Genomic DNA, 13,448 nt, shown 5'->3' with positions numbered 1-13,448 from the left:
GGCGGATCGACGTGCGGCAATTGATACACTGGCGGTCGATTTAGCGGGTCCAGTGAAGACCCGCTAAATCAACTGCAGATTGCTCTCCCATTGACTCCTGTACTCCACTGGATTGAGAAGAGTAGGGGGAGTCAACGGGAAAGTATCTCCCATCGACATCTCGTAGTATGGACCCCACAGTAAGTAGATCTAAGCTATGTCAATTTGAGTTACGCTATTCAAGTAACTCAAATTGCGTAGTTTAGATCGAATTTCCCCTGTAGTGTAGACAAGGCCTCAGTTGCACACATACAAAATGGGAAATGACTGCCTAGGCAGAAGTACTGCAGAAAGGGATCTGGAGGTTACTATGGATCACAGGCTAAATATGAGTCAACAGTGTAAGTGTTGCAAAAAAAGGGAACATCATTCTGGGATGTATTAGCAGGAGTGTTGAAATCAAGACAAGAGAAGTAATTCTTCCACTCTACTCTATGCTGATAAAGCCTCAGCTGGACTATTGTGTCCCGTTCTGGGAGCCACATTTCAGAAAAGATGTGGACAAATTGAAGAAAAATAGAGGAGAGCAACAAAAATGATTAAAGGATTAGAAAACATGACTTCTGAGGAAAGATTGAAAAGACTGAAAAAAATGTGTTTGTTTAGTCTGGAGTAGAGAAGACTGAGTGGGGGACATAACAGTATTTCAAGTACATAAAAGGTTGTTACAAGGAGGAGGGTGTTAAATTGTTCTAGTTAACCTCTCAGAATCAGAAAAGAAGCAATGGGCTTAAATTGCAGCAAGGGAGGTTTAGGTTGGACATTAGAAAAAAATTCCTATTAGGGTAGTTAAGAACTGGAACAAATTGCCTAGGGAGACTGTGGAATCTCCATCATTGATGGTTTTTAAAAACAAGTTAGACAAACACCTGTCAGGAATGGTCTAATTATTATGCTTTGAGTACAGGGACTGGACTAGATGACCTCTCAAGGTTCCTTCCAGTCCTACACTTCCGTGATTCTACAAATAGGACTACTCATGAAGTATGGTTCTTCTCAACATGAATAAGGGTGCCAGAATCTAGCCGTGTGTGTGTGTAATATATATGTATATGTAATATGCTAAGAATCTGTCTGCCTTGCAGCCTAGAAAACACCAGTTTTATTTTAACATATGCACTATAAGAAATTATTGTTCTGCAGTCACCGTAAACAGCTTTGTCCTTTTCATATGCTATACTTGCAGCAGTAGCAGCAGAGAGATTTCTTTTTAAATGGATTTGCTGACCCAGTGAAAAGCCCCAATGTGACAACCATGCCTGTGATGATCAGTGAAACAATGTTAATGTTCCAGAAGGAGTTGGGACAAAGCAAAAACAACACAAAACCAAAAATCTGCTTGGTTCTGCAAATCCTACCAGTGTGGGTACGGCACAGAGGCTTCAAGGCAGAGTCAACCTGTTTAGTGCAATAGACTCTAGCTGCAGCATGCCCATGCCAAGACGTAGATCTTCATTCTTGGGGCAACAGCCCTCTTCCTCCACGACTGAAAGCACTGGGGCTACCAGCCAAAGGTTAAGCATTGGGGGTAGTGGCAGCCTACCTAGACCCCGAGGTGTCTATGTGGGTACTGTCCCCACTGGAGGTGTGAGCAGCCTAGGCACCCGCGTGTCCCGTAGAGCCCTAGGCATCAGCAGTGTCTTCTTACAAGGTCTGCGCAGCTCCTGTTTAACTGTGCCATTAGCCCAGGGGCTGGAAAAGGGAAGGGGCCTATCCTATGAGAGCCTGAATGGGTGCCTGGTGGAGTACATAGAGAAAGTGAGAGCTCTCGAACAGGTCAACCAAGAGCTGGAAGAGCACATCAGAATCTACCTGGAAAAGAAGTCATCCAATGTCAACAGCTGGGAAGCACTGAGAGAGAACTGGGAGACTATCTATCATCAAGTGAGTACAAGAACTTTAACAATTAAAAAGATTAATGAATCATTAGCAAACCCCTAGCAGTAGGTTTTGATGCTGATGATAAATGCCGCCTGATTCCAATGCCCTAGATGAAGGATTTCAAATCTATCTTCATCATAATTAACATTATAATTTCACAGTGTATTGTGGAAAATGCTTATTAAACAGGAGAGCAGCCCCAGGCATTACACGGGGGGGGGGGGGGAGGGAGGGACTGAAATGCACCCCTAGGTGTTATAGTCTGGCCTGATTAAAATCAGTTATTTTCTCTTAGTTGTGCTTATTACAATGAGGAGCAGAATTATTAAAAGAAAACTACTAAGACTGAATAAGTTTATCCACCAACTTGATATCATCACAACCTTGTTTTTAATTAGCAATTCAGATTTCAGTTTTATTCTCTGATTTATTTGACCACATTTTCAAAAGCTCTATTTAGTTAAAAGCAATTATTACATGGTCACGACCAGGTAGCTCCCGCCTGGACACTCCCACCATCCCCTCGCCCTTCCCTGTCCTCCACATACTCAGTGTTTTATACACAAGTTAGGCAGCACATTCTATACAATGTTTGTGAAGAAAAATATTTAGCACCTGACTGTAAAATGGTGACCATGTTTATGTCGAGTGGAAAAAGAATAGGAAAACCTGGAAAGCCAACACAAACTTGCAAGTGATACTTTTTGCAGGACTAATGAAAGGTGAGAGTAAAAACAGCTAATATTTGAATCTTAATGTTTCACTTGTGCAGTGTGCACAAAGCATACTCTTTCATTTGAGGATCTCAAAATACTTTAAAAATATTTATTGGCTAAGTCTCACAACACATTAGAGGTAGGGTGGTTTCTAACTGGGCAAAGTAAGGCACACATAGGTGAAGTAACTTGCCTTGGGGGTAGACAATGGATCAGTGGCAGAGCCAAAAAGAGAACCCAAATATTCAGAGTCCTAGACCTATTCTTTAGCCATCAGATAGTACCTTCTCCCGTTGGAGAATCAGTCCCTTCATCAGAATATAGCAAAACAAGGTGGGAGAGGGAAAGACACTCTTTCATTGTGGTCCAGTGGATATAGTGCCCAACTGGGAGCCAGGAGACCTGGGATCAATTTTGAGCTCTGCCATTCATCACTTATGTACCCTTTGGCAAATCACTAAGTCAGTTTCCCCATCAAGTGATAATTATGCTTTCCACTTTTGTAAAAACTTTGAGATCTGTAGATGATAAACTATGAGTGTTACTATTACATTCATATTCAGAGAATGAATGGGAAGAGTATAGGAAAGTATCAATTTTCTTTGACAGTGAATACCATACCCCAGTAAATAGGGTAAACTAACTTTTCCCTAATGTAACAGCCTGGAAGGATAAATGTCTGATGAGTCATTTTTCCCCTTTAGCATTGTACAGAGGTGGACATGATAAATGACTGCCTGTATGTTCCTAAATGGACTTTGTGGACCAACTTTTGAAAGCATCTGGCTTTTGGCTGACAACAGTGCATTTGTGCATGCATATGCCCCCATGTTGGTACATACAACCCCCACATTTGAACACACAAACTAGGTAACTGCATACACAAATACTGTACCTGATTTGAAGATGCATGTGTAATACAGTGGCTTAAATAGTGTAACCATGTCTCCCTCTAGTGGTTGCTACTGACTGATGACTAATAGAGTTACTTCTTTAGCTCAAGTGGCAGGGATAAATGATGATTACACATTCTCTGCTAGATTGAAGAGTCCATTGTTAAACATTTGTTCCTCATGTAGGTACTTATAGACTGTAATCAAGTCATCCCTTAACCTTCTCTTTGCGAAGCTAAACAGATTGAGCTCTTTAAGTCTATCACTAAAAGGCATGGTTTTTATCCCAGACATTCTTGTGGCTCTTCTCTGAACCCTCTCCAATTTATCAACATCCTTCTTGATTTGTGGGCACCAGAACCGGACATAGTATTCCACCAACAGTCATAACTGTTCCAACTATAAAAGAAAAATAACTTTTTACACTCCTCCTGAGATTCTCCTATGTATCCCAGGATTGTATTAGCTCTTTTGGCCACAGCATCACACTGGAAGCTCATGTTCAGCTGATTATCCACCACAACCCTAAATCTTTTTCAGAATCACTGCTTCCTGATATGTAAAGGACGAGGAAAACATACCTTCCTTGTTTGAGTGATTATTAAATGTTTAGCGCTAGAGAAGAGTTTAGAAGAGAGAGATTCCTTGGCCTTAAGCCCCTAGAAAATAGTTACTGAATGTAATTCTAAATGCTGCAGTTAATTAAAGGATCAGTCCTTTATTTCTTTCAAACTTAATACTCCCATTTGAATGGATATGGACAATAGCTGACTCCCACTGTACTGAGATGGATTGCAAATGAAGGGTTCCATAAAGAAAACTCCGATGATCTTCCAAAATCTCAGAACCACATAATCTTCATTGAAATCACAACAGTGATGAAATTGGCCTGCCACATTTTTTCCATTTCTGTTATTCTGTACTTCTAGGATTTGAACTGTACTATTTGCCATCTGATACACAAAATAAGTTCCCTCTTCCCCTTTTTCATTCACACACACCCAACTGAATAATCATGGAGATTTAACTAACCTCTCATCCCCTATAAACTTACTAAGATTAGTTTAAGCACTCTTTTTTCAGGTTCTTGTATTTCTCATTACAAATAACTTTCTATTTTGGGGAATAGACATTTAATTAGAATTTTAAATCTTTTTCACTTTACATAAGCAGATTGGGAAAGGAACTGAAAGGAATAGGGTGAGAAGGATAAAATTAAGTAAATTTAAATTTCTGTCACATACATTCCTTTCAGCAAGATTTTCTCAATTCACTTTGTTCCTGTAGAAATCCTCCCACTTTGCATCTGTCCCAACTAGCATGTGTACACTTGCTTCAATAAAAAGCAGTTGTCCAAGCTGATAATTAATACAGTTAGTTGGATGGTAGCTTCAAATCATTCTGATCTGTCTGTCTTTTGGTTAAACAACAGGCATAGGTTGCTGATGGAGGGACAATACCAGACCTAATGGTTTATTGGGCTTATCTGACAAAATATAGGTCTGTTTTTGATTTTTTTTTTTAAACTTTCCCTTTCTTAAACTTCCTCTTTGCTTTCCTTTTCAAAATCAGTTCATCTTCTCGACTCTTTCAAGAAAATAGCTGACTGTACTGGTGACTCCCCCCATTAAAAGCTCTTGAAACTGTCATTCAAATGAACAGAATGAAGGCATCCATCAACTGCTAGAGAGACCTTCTCCCAGTTTCAGAGCTTGTAGCTTCTTTAGTCCAGTCATGTTCCACTGACTAGGAATACAAATGTGGCCTCAAATTTAGGCACACCATAGAATCATAGAATATCAGGGTTGGAAGGGACCCCAGAAGGTCATCTAGTCCAACCCCCTGCTCGAAGCAGGACCAATTCCCAGTTAAATCATCCCAGCCAGGGCTTTGTCAAGCCTGACCTTAAAAACCTCTAAGGAAGGAGATTCTACCACCTCCCTAGGTAACGCATTCCAGTGTTTCACCACCCTCTTAGTGAAAAAGTTTTTCCTAATATCCAATCTAAACCTCCCCCCCTGCAACTTGAGACCATTACTCCTCGTTCTGTCATCTGCTACCATTGAGAACAGTCTAGAGCCATCCTCTTTGGAACCCCCTTTCAGGTAGTTGAAAGCAGCTATCAAATCCCCCCTCATTCTTCTCTTCTGCATACTAAACAATCCCAGCTCCCTCAGCCTCTCCTCATAAGTCATGTGTTCTAGACCCCTAATCATTTTTGTTGCCCTTCGCTGGACTCTCTCCAATTTATCCACATCCTTCTTGTAGTGTGGGGCCCAAAACTGGACACAGTACTCCAGATGAGGCCTCACCAATGTCAAATAGTGGGGAACGATCACGTCCCTCGATCTGCTCGCTATACCCCTACTTATACATCCCAAAATGCCATTGGCCTTCTTGGCAACAAGGGCACACTGCTGACTCATATCCAGCTTCTCATCCACTGTCACCCCTAGGTCCTTTTCCGCAGAACTGCTGCCTAGCCATTCGGCCCCTAGTCTGTAGCAGTGCATTGGGTTCTTCCGTCCTAAGTGCAGGACCCTGCACTTATCCTTATTGAACCTCATCAGATTTCTTTTGGCCCAATCCTCCAATTTGTCTAGGTCCTTCTGTATCCTATCCCTCCCCTCCAGCGTATCTACCACTCCTCCCAGTTTAGTATCATCCGCAAATTTGCTGAGAGTGCAATCTACACCATCCTTCAGATCATTTATGAAGATATTGAACAAAACCAGCCCCAGGACCGACCCCTGGGGCACTCCACTTGACACCGGCTGCCAACTAGACATGGAGCCATTGATCACTACCTGTTAAGCCCGACAATCTAGCCAGCTTTCTACCCACCTTATAGTGCATTCATCCAGCCCATACTTCCTTAACTTGCTGACAAGAATACTGTGGGAGACCGTGTCAAAAGCTTTGCTAAAGTCAAGAAACAATACATCCACTGCTTTCCCTTCATCCACAGAACCAGTAATCTCATCATAAAAGGCGATTAGATTAGTCAGGCATGACCTTCCCTTGGTGAATCCATGCTGGCTGTTCCTGATCACTTTCCTCTCATGCAAGTGCTTCAGGATTGATTCTCTGAGGACCTGCTCCATGATTTTTCCAGGAACTGAGGTGAGGCTGACTGGCTTGTAGTTCCCAGGATCCTCCTTCTTCCCTTTTTAAAAGATTGGCACTACATTAGCCTTTTTCCAGTCATCCGGGACTTCCCCTGTTCGCCACGAGTTTTCAAAGATAATGGCCAATGGCTCTGCAATCACAGCCACCAATTCCTTCAGCACTCTCGGATGCAACTCGTCTGGCCCCATGGACTTGTGCACGTACAGCTTTTCTAAATAGTCCCTAACCACCTCTATCTCCACAGAGGGCTGGCCATCTCTTCCCCATTTTGTGATGCCCAGCGCAGCAGTCTGGGAGCTGACCTTGTTAGTGAAGACAGAGGCAAAAAAAGCATTGAGTACATTAGCTTTTTCCACATCCTCTGTCACTAGGTTGCCTCCCTCATTCAGTAAGGGGCCCACACTTTCCTTGGCTTTCTTCTTGTTGCCAACATACCTGAAGAAACCCTTCTTGTTACTCTTGACATCTCTTGCTAGCTGCAGCTCCAGGTGCGATTTGGCCCTCCTGATATCATTCCTACATGCCCGAGCAATATTTTTATACTCTTCCCTGGTCATATGTCCAACCTTCCACTTCTTGTAAGCTTCTTTTTTATGTTTAAGATCCGCTAGGATTTCACCATTAAGCCAAGCTGGTCACCTGCCATATTTACTATTCTTTCGACTCATCGGGATGGTTTGTCCCTGTAAACCATACCACATACCAAATATTTCAAAAAGGGTATTCACACTAGTGAAAACTTGGACATATTTTGAAAACAAACCCATTTTTAATTTTATGTTTTTAATTTTATTGGATCATTATCTGTCATTTATGTTTAAATTACTCCTCTCTTTGACAGTTTCCATTTACTCTTCCTACCTGCCCTTTTAATGGAATCATAAAGGTGAATTTTTGCTACCACAGTCATTTCCATGGTAACTGATTTTCATGTCATTTAAAAAAGGTTTGTGATTTCTGTACCAACAGTAGGAGGCCTCTAGCAGCTTAGTGCCACAGTTAATAGGTTAATAGTTTTTGGACTGAATAAGTTTTAGTTTTTCAAGTTTGTCCTAATATTTAATTTTTCTTTAAATTACAGGAACATGACATATTAGACAGATTTTTACATAAAACCTCAGAATGTGCATGAACAATTGAGCTAAATAAGGCAGCATGCCACAGCTTTGTTACTTAGCATATGTGCATTTTTTCCCAATGGCCACTTGATAATGAAATCTACTGCATAACTAATTGGAACAATTTGTTCGACATTCTTTAATATGTTAAATGAGTATGTATGATTAGCACCCTTACTTACATGTTGCTCCATAACACTTGGAAAACTTAGTGCTTTATTTTTCTGATTTCCTATACGTAAGTGCCCAATGTTAAAGTCAAATCTCATTATGAGCTCCATTTACTCTTCTCAGTTTAAAAAAGAAAAGAAAAAAGCACAACGTGCTTGAGAGGAATAATTGTAAAACTAATTCACCCATTTACACTCAAATGTTGCATTTCATACCAATAAAATAGGGAATGTGTTTCTGTGAAGATCCCTGAAGCCAAGATTCCCTTCTGTTTTAACACTGGATGCCTCCGAGTTCTGCATATGTGGCACACAACTTCAGAAAAGGATATCAATTTGAACAATAGAAGATTCACAGCTAAGAAGCATTAAAACCCCAATATAACACTCATATCCCCACTGACTTTCATAGCAGTTAGATTGGCTCCAGAGTGTCTGATCTTTGTAAGCACGCCACATGCAGAACTCCCATTAACTTCAGTAGGAATTCTACATACTGAGTGCTAATAGGATTGGGCCTCAAATCACATTAACTAGTATAAAAAGAAATATTTTTAAAGGTCAGTACATAAATTACCACTACATTAGTACAACAGCTAATACAGATTTTGCACATCCATTTATACTGTTGTTCAGTAAAATGGGGTAAAGATGACATCCACTGCATCACCTGGTACATATACTAATAAAAAAAGACAGAGAACTTTTAATAAATGCAACCCCTCCAATGTGTCATGTGAACCACTGCATACCGTACAGTGCTACCCAGATAAAACTGTAAAACTGCCACAGTAAACGGACAGTTTCCCTCCAGGCCTTTAAAGTAGGGTTACCAGATGTCCCGATTTTACAGGAAAAGTCACGATATTTGGGGGTTTGTCTTATATAGGTGCCTATTACTCCCCCACCCCGTCCCGATTTTTCACCCTTGCTATCTGGTCACCCTATTTTAAAGAGCCACCAACTGCACTTTCCTTAAAAAGGAAAGTCGTGGTGAATGCTGTAACAACCTCAGGTGAGTTAGAAAAAGAATTAAATTTTGCTGCTTTTGAGATTCCCTTGAGCCTGAAGCCCCCCTCCTTTCCAAGGGGAAAGTCCCTCTTCCAGCAGAATTACCTAGTCTGCTAGCAGCAGCAGCAGGAGGGCGTAGGACAGGCAGTAGCTGCTGCTGTTGCTTGTCTTAACAGCATCAGACACTGCCCCAAGATCTGCAAGGAAGTGAGAAACCGATTTCTCTCCTTCCCCGCAAGGCTCTGGTGGAATGGAGGCAAGCAGGGAATCATCCCGACTGCCCAAAATTGGCTGATAGTGGCTAACATGCACATTCTGGGAGATCCCTCCTGGATTCCCAAATTCCCTTTCTGCACCTCTCTTTCAGTTTATAGTGCCCTCTTTCTATTCTTCCCTTACTGGCATATTTAATCCCCTTCTGCCCCCAGAGACTAATCTACTTTATTAGCCTGCAGTAGCACAGGCTCCTCTTCCAGCTTCACTGTGGTCCTTTTCCTTAGCTTCTGATAGCTTTCTCTTTCAGCTACAGCCACTCTGCTCACGGTTCTGCCTACCTTGCAGCTGACTCTAGAGCTGTGCTGTAGGAAGCAGAACTGAGAGCTGGCTTTCTGGTTTAAGTCGGGGGCCGTGTAGGCTTGCCAACTTTCTAATCACGCAAAACCAAACACCCTTGTCCCCCACCTGCCCCATTCCTTCTCCGAGGTCCTGCTCCCGCTCACTCCATCCCCCTCCCTCTGACGCTCGCTCTCCCTCACCCTCACTCACTCATATTCACCAGGCTGGGGCAGGAGTTCAGGGTATGGGAGGGGGTGAGGGCTCCAGCTGGGGGGTGGGAGCTCTAAAGGGAGGGAATGAGGGATTCAGGGTGCAAGAGGGGGTTCTACGTGTGGTAGGGGATGAGGGTCCGGCGGGCTCTGGGTGGGAATGGGGGGTCCGAGCTGGGGGGTGGGACCGAGGGGTTCGGAGTGCAGGAGGGAGCTCAGGGCTGGAGCAGGGGGTTGGGACGTGTGTGTGGGGGGGTGAGTGGTGCAGGCTCTGGGCAGCGCTTACTTCGGGTGGCTCCCTGGAAGCGGCAACATGGCCCTCGGCTCCTAGGCGCAGGGGCTGCCAGTGGCCTCTGCCCCCAGGCTCCACCCCCGCCACTCCCAATTGGCCATGGTTCCCGACTAACAGGAGCTGTGAAGCCGGCACTTGGGGCAGGGGCAGCACACGGAGCCTCCCTGGCTATCCCTCCACCTAGGAGCCGAGGGATATGTTGCCCCTTCTGGGGAGCCGCATGAAGCCAGGTAGAGAGCCTGCCAGCCCCACGCCAACCAGACTTTTAACAGCCTGGTCAGCAGTGTTGAGCGGAGCTGCCAGGGTCCCTTTTTGACCAGGTGTTCCAGTCAAAAACCAGACCACCTGGCAACGCTAGGGCCATGGGGAAGGTGCTACTGTGCAGCTGGAAGAGGCTGTCTAATCGTTGTCATACTGACACAGGACACTGTTGAGGCTAAGAACTTAACAAAAAGGAATTGTATATTTTTATAAATAATGAGAATATACAAAGCTATCATAATCAATGAGAGCAAACATTTTGGAAGATATATTAAACCTCATGCTTCAGGGTTTAAGCCAATCTCTAACTATTAGCAATCAGGAAATCGTCAATCATCTTGAGAGAATTCTTCCCCAGGGACCAATGTAGTACAATTTACAAAATGCATTACCAGGAGTGGAAGGTGTACCTCCCTTTGAAGCATCAGGTAATGGCCACTGCCAGAGACAGGATACTAGATGGACCAATAGTTTGATCCACTGTTGCAAATCGTATTTCCTATGAATATTGGGAAAATAAATTAAAAACTAAATGTAATACATCTAGGAATTCACAATAAAACTAGTGGAAAAATTGCGCTGTGGCATTAGTCTAAGAATTAAAAGCATATGTTCAAAGGGTAAATTACAAAGTTATTACAAAATATGAATATAGAAATATATTATGTGACTCAGAAGGATTATTAATTATACAATTTTGTATTTTATAGCACTTTCTATCTTAGGATCTTAAAATGCACTACAAACATTAAAGAATTAAGGTTCACAGCACTCCTGTGTGGCAAAAAAATAGTCTAATTTTACAAACAGAGGAAGCAATATCTAACTGATGTTACTTACTCCCCCATGAGCCTTGTCATTTTAAATGAATATAGATAAGGACATTTCCTAAACTGCTGCATCACCCATTGTAATCAATGTAGCGGTGACGAGGATTACAAATTGCAAAGATGATCATTTCTCATTAATATTAATTTTTGTATTCAACTCCTGATGCTAGTAGAAGAATGAAATCGAACAAAAAAGCCACTAGATGGAAGTCTTTCATCATTTCTTATTAGTCTATAGAAGAGTAACCTTTTTATACTCTTTTCACAGCTAATGTAAATACGACAGAGAGAGATGATATTTTCAGTGTTCCACGTTTCTCCATAAGTTATCCATATACATTTCTTCTCAGTTCTACTCTCCAGTTTTTAACAGTATGGGTCTGATTTTGAGAGGTGCTGAAAGACACAGCACTCGTTGACTTCAGTTGGAGTTGTGGGTGTTCTATACCTCTGAACATCAGACCCTACAGATGTTCCTATTAGCAATGGGCTCAAACCACAAAATTCAGGTCTGAATTCAGAATTTGAAACATTTTGGATTCAAAGTTTGAACACTACCAAAATTTAAGACAGCCTGGACCCTGAGGTTAAAGGTATCTCCAGTTGCCATCTGTAGGCCATGTAAAAGTTAGACTAAGCGTCTCAGTAAAACTGAGATAGTACTACTGCTAATGTATGTTATTATTCTTAAAATAATTAGAACAGATAATGTGCCATATGTGACTTAATTGAAACCAATGGGCTATACCAGGGATCAATTTGTCACAGTGAAGACATATAAAGCCAGCCAGCTGAAAATCACCAATTACTCCCCTCTGTGGCGTCCATTGTATGTTACACTATTTTACCCACACATCAGGAGGCCTTGTTTCATTTTGAACTGAACTGATTAAAGTAAAAAAAACATAATAGTATTTGATGTGAATAATAAAAACACCATTATTCAGGTTTGTTTCCATTACTCAGGGTACATGGTTAGTGTAAATACATATATTTTTATTTATTCATTTTTAGATAGACTGACTTTCCAAGAGGGTGGATAGACAGCAATCCATTGACATTTTACAACATATACAAAGCTGAAGCGCTCTGTTGTATTACATCCATGAGATCCAATAAAGATTCCACTCTAACCAAATCCAAAAGCACTGGACAATCCTTTTTCTGGTACAGGAGGCTAACTGGCCCAGCTGTCGCTATGGATCAAATCCCATTTCTTCTGAAGTAAATGGCAATGCCTAGAGCAACATGGAGCAGGAACATACACTAAGTCAGTAGCCGTTATGGGCCTTACCCAAAGCCCACTGAAGACAATGGGAGTCTTTCCATTGACTACAATCAGTTTTGGATCAGGCCCTTTAAAAGGAACTCTTTCAAAAAGAAAAAAGCAGTGATGTTTCACTTATACTGCTGTTACTAGTGGAAAGAGGTTTCACATGATAGCAGATTCAGAACTGCATTTTTGGTAAAATACCAGTGATTTCTTTATTATTATTTTTGGATGAATTTGATACATATGAGAGTCAGAAACTTAAAATCATAATTGTGCAAGGTTCCCCATACAGATGTGCACCTGCTCCTCACTCCTGACCTGCAACACCATTGCTATTTTAGTGCCAGATCCAACTTTCCAACTTCTTTTGTAGTCAATGGAAAGACTTGGATCAGCCTCTTCCTAAGAGCAGACTGATACCCATGCCACACAGAGAAGTGGCTTTTTCATGTGCGCAAACATTCTTTAGGAACTTGGGCCCAGATGGTCAAAGTTATTTACGCTCCTAACTTCCACTGAAATCAATGGGAGTTAGATGCCTACATACCTTTGAGGATCAGGGCCTTGGATAAGACCACCAAGCATATTTCATTTGTGGACTCTGCAGAGTTTGAACCCATGTTCAGGTGGATAACTAAAGCAAAACGACTAGATATTTCAGGTCAAATTTTGCTTTCATTTGCAACTCCACTGAAGTTTTACCTCACTGCCATTGAAATCAATGGATTGCATAGGTTTAACTGTGGCCAGAATTTGACCTATTGAATTTAGCCAGTGCTTCTAAACAAAAGTTGACACTTCTTGGTTTATGCTCTTCAGAGTGGCAAGGCAGAATGCTGAGTGTTATAAATAGGGTGAGAGCCTTCATTTTGCATTTTCTGGGCCACATTCACACCTGACATAAACAGGTGCAATTTCACTGGAGTCAAAGGATTTTCACCGTCTTACACTAGGTTTCAATTTGGCTGCTTATGCTTTGGTGATTAATAGAGTGTAGTAAATAACTTGCAACGCATAATTTGATGAATGCAGTCTTGTTTTGGCTGGGCAATGCGCCCAATTTCCTCAAAT

General features: G+C 41.9%; 1 protein-coding gene and 1 long non-coding RNA gene across 7 annotated transcripts in view; one reads left to right on the top strand and one right to left on the bottom strand.

Annotated features, from left to right (window-relative positions):
- The window catches only part of LOC125631718 (uncharacterized), a 95,042-nt gene that overhangs the window by 40,233 nt on the left and 41,361 nt on the right, over window positions 1–13,448 (bottom strand). The window lies entirely within an intron of this gene.
- Window positions 1,357–13,448, top strand: part of BFSP2 (beaded filament structural protein 2) — a 40,787-nt gene continuing 28,695 nt past the window's right edge. The window contains exon 1 of one of the 2 annotated variants that reach the window (XM_048838814.2): window positions 1,357–1,923. In XM_048838814.2, coding sequence (XP_048694771.2) covers window positions 1,468–1,923 — 456 coding nt within the window. In that variant the 5' untranslated portion in view covers window positions 1,357–1,467. The remainder of the gene's footprint in view (window positions 1,924–13,448) is intronic. The other variant, XM_075125695.1, reaches the window with a different exon arrangement.

The sequence above is a fragment of the Caretta caretta genome, chromosome 2 (genome assembly GCF_965140235.1).
Source record: "Caretta caretta isolate rCarCar2 chromosome 2, rCarCar1.hap1, whole genome shotgun sequence".
Taxonomy (NCBI): Eukaryota; Metazoa; Chordata; order Testudines; family Cheloniidae; genus Caretta; species Caretta caretta.
This window is presented reverse-complemented; position numbering and strand designations above follow the sequence as displayed.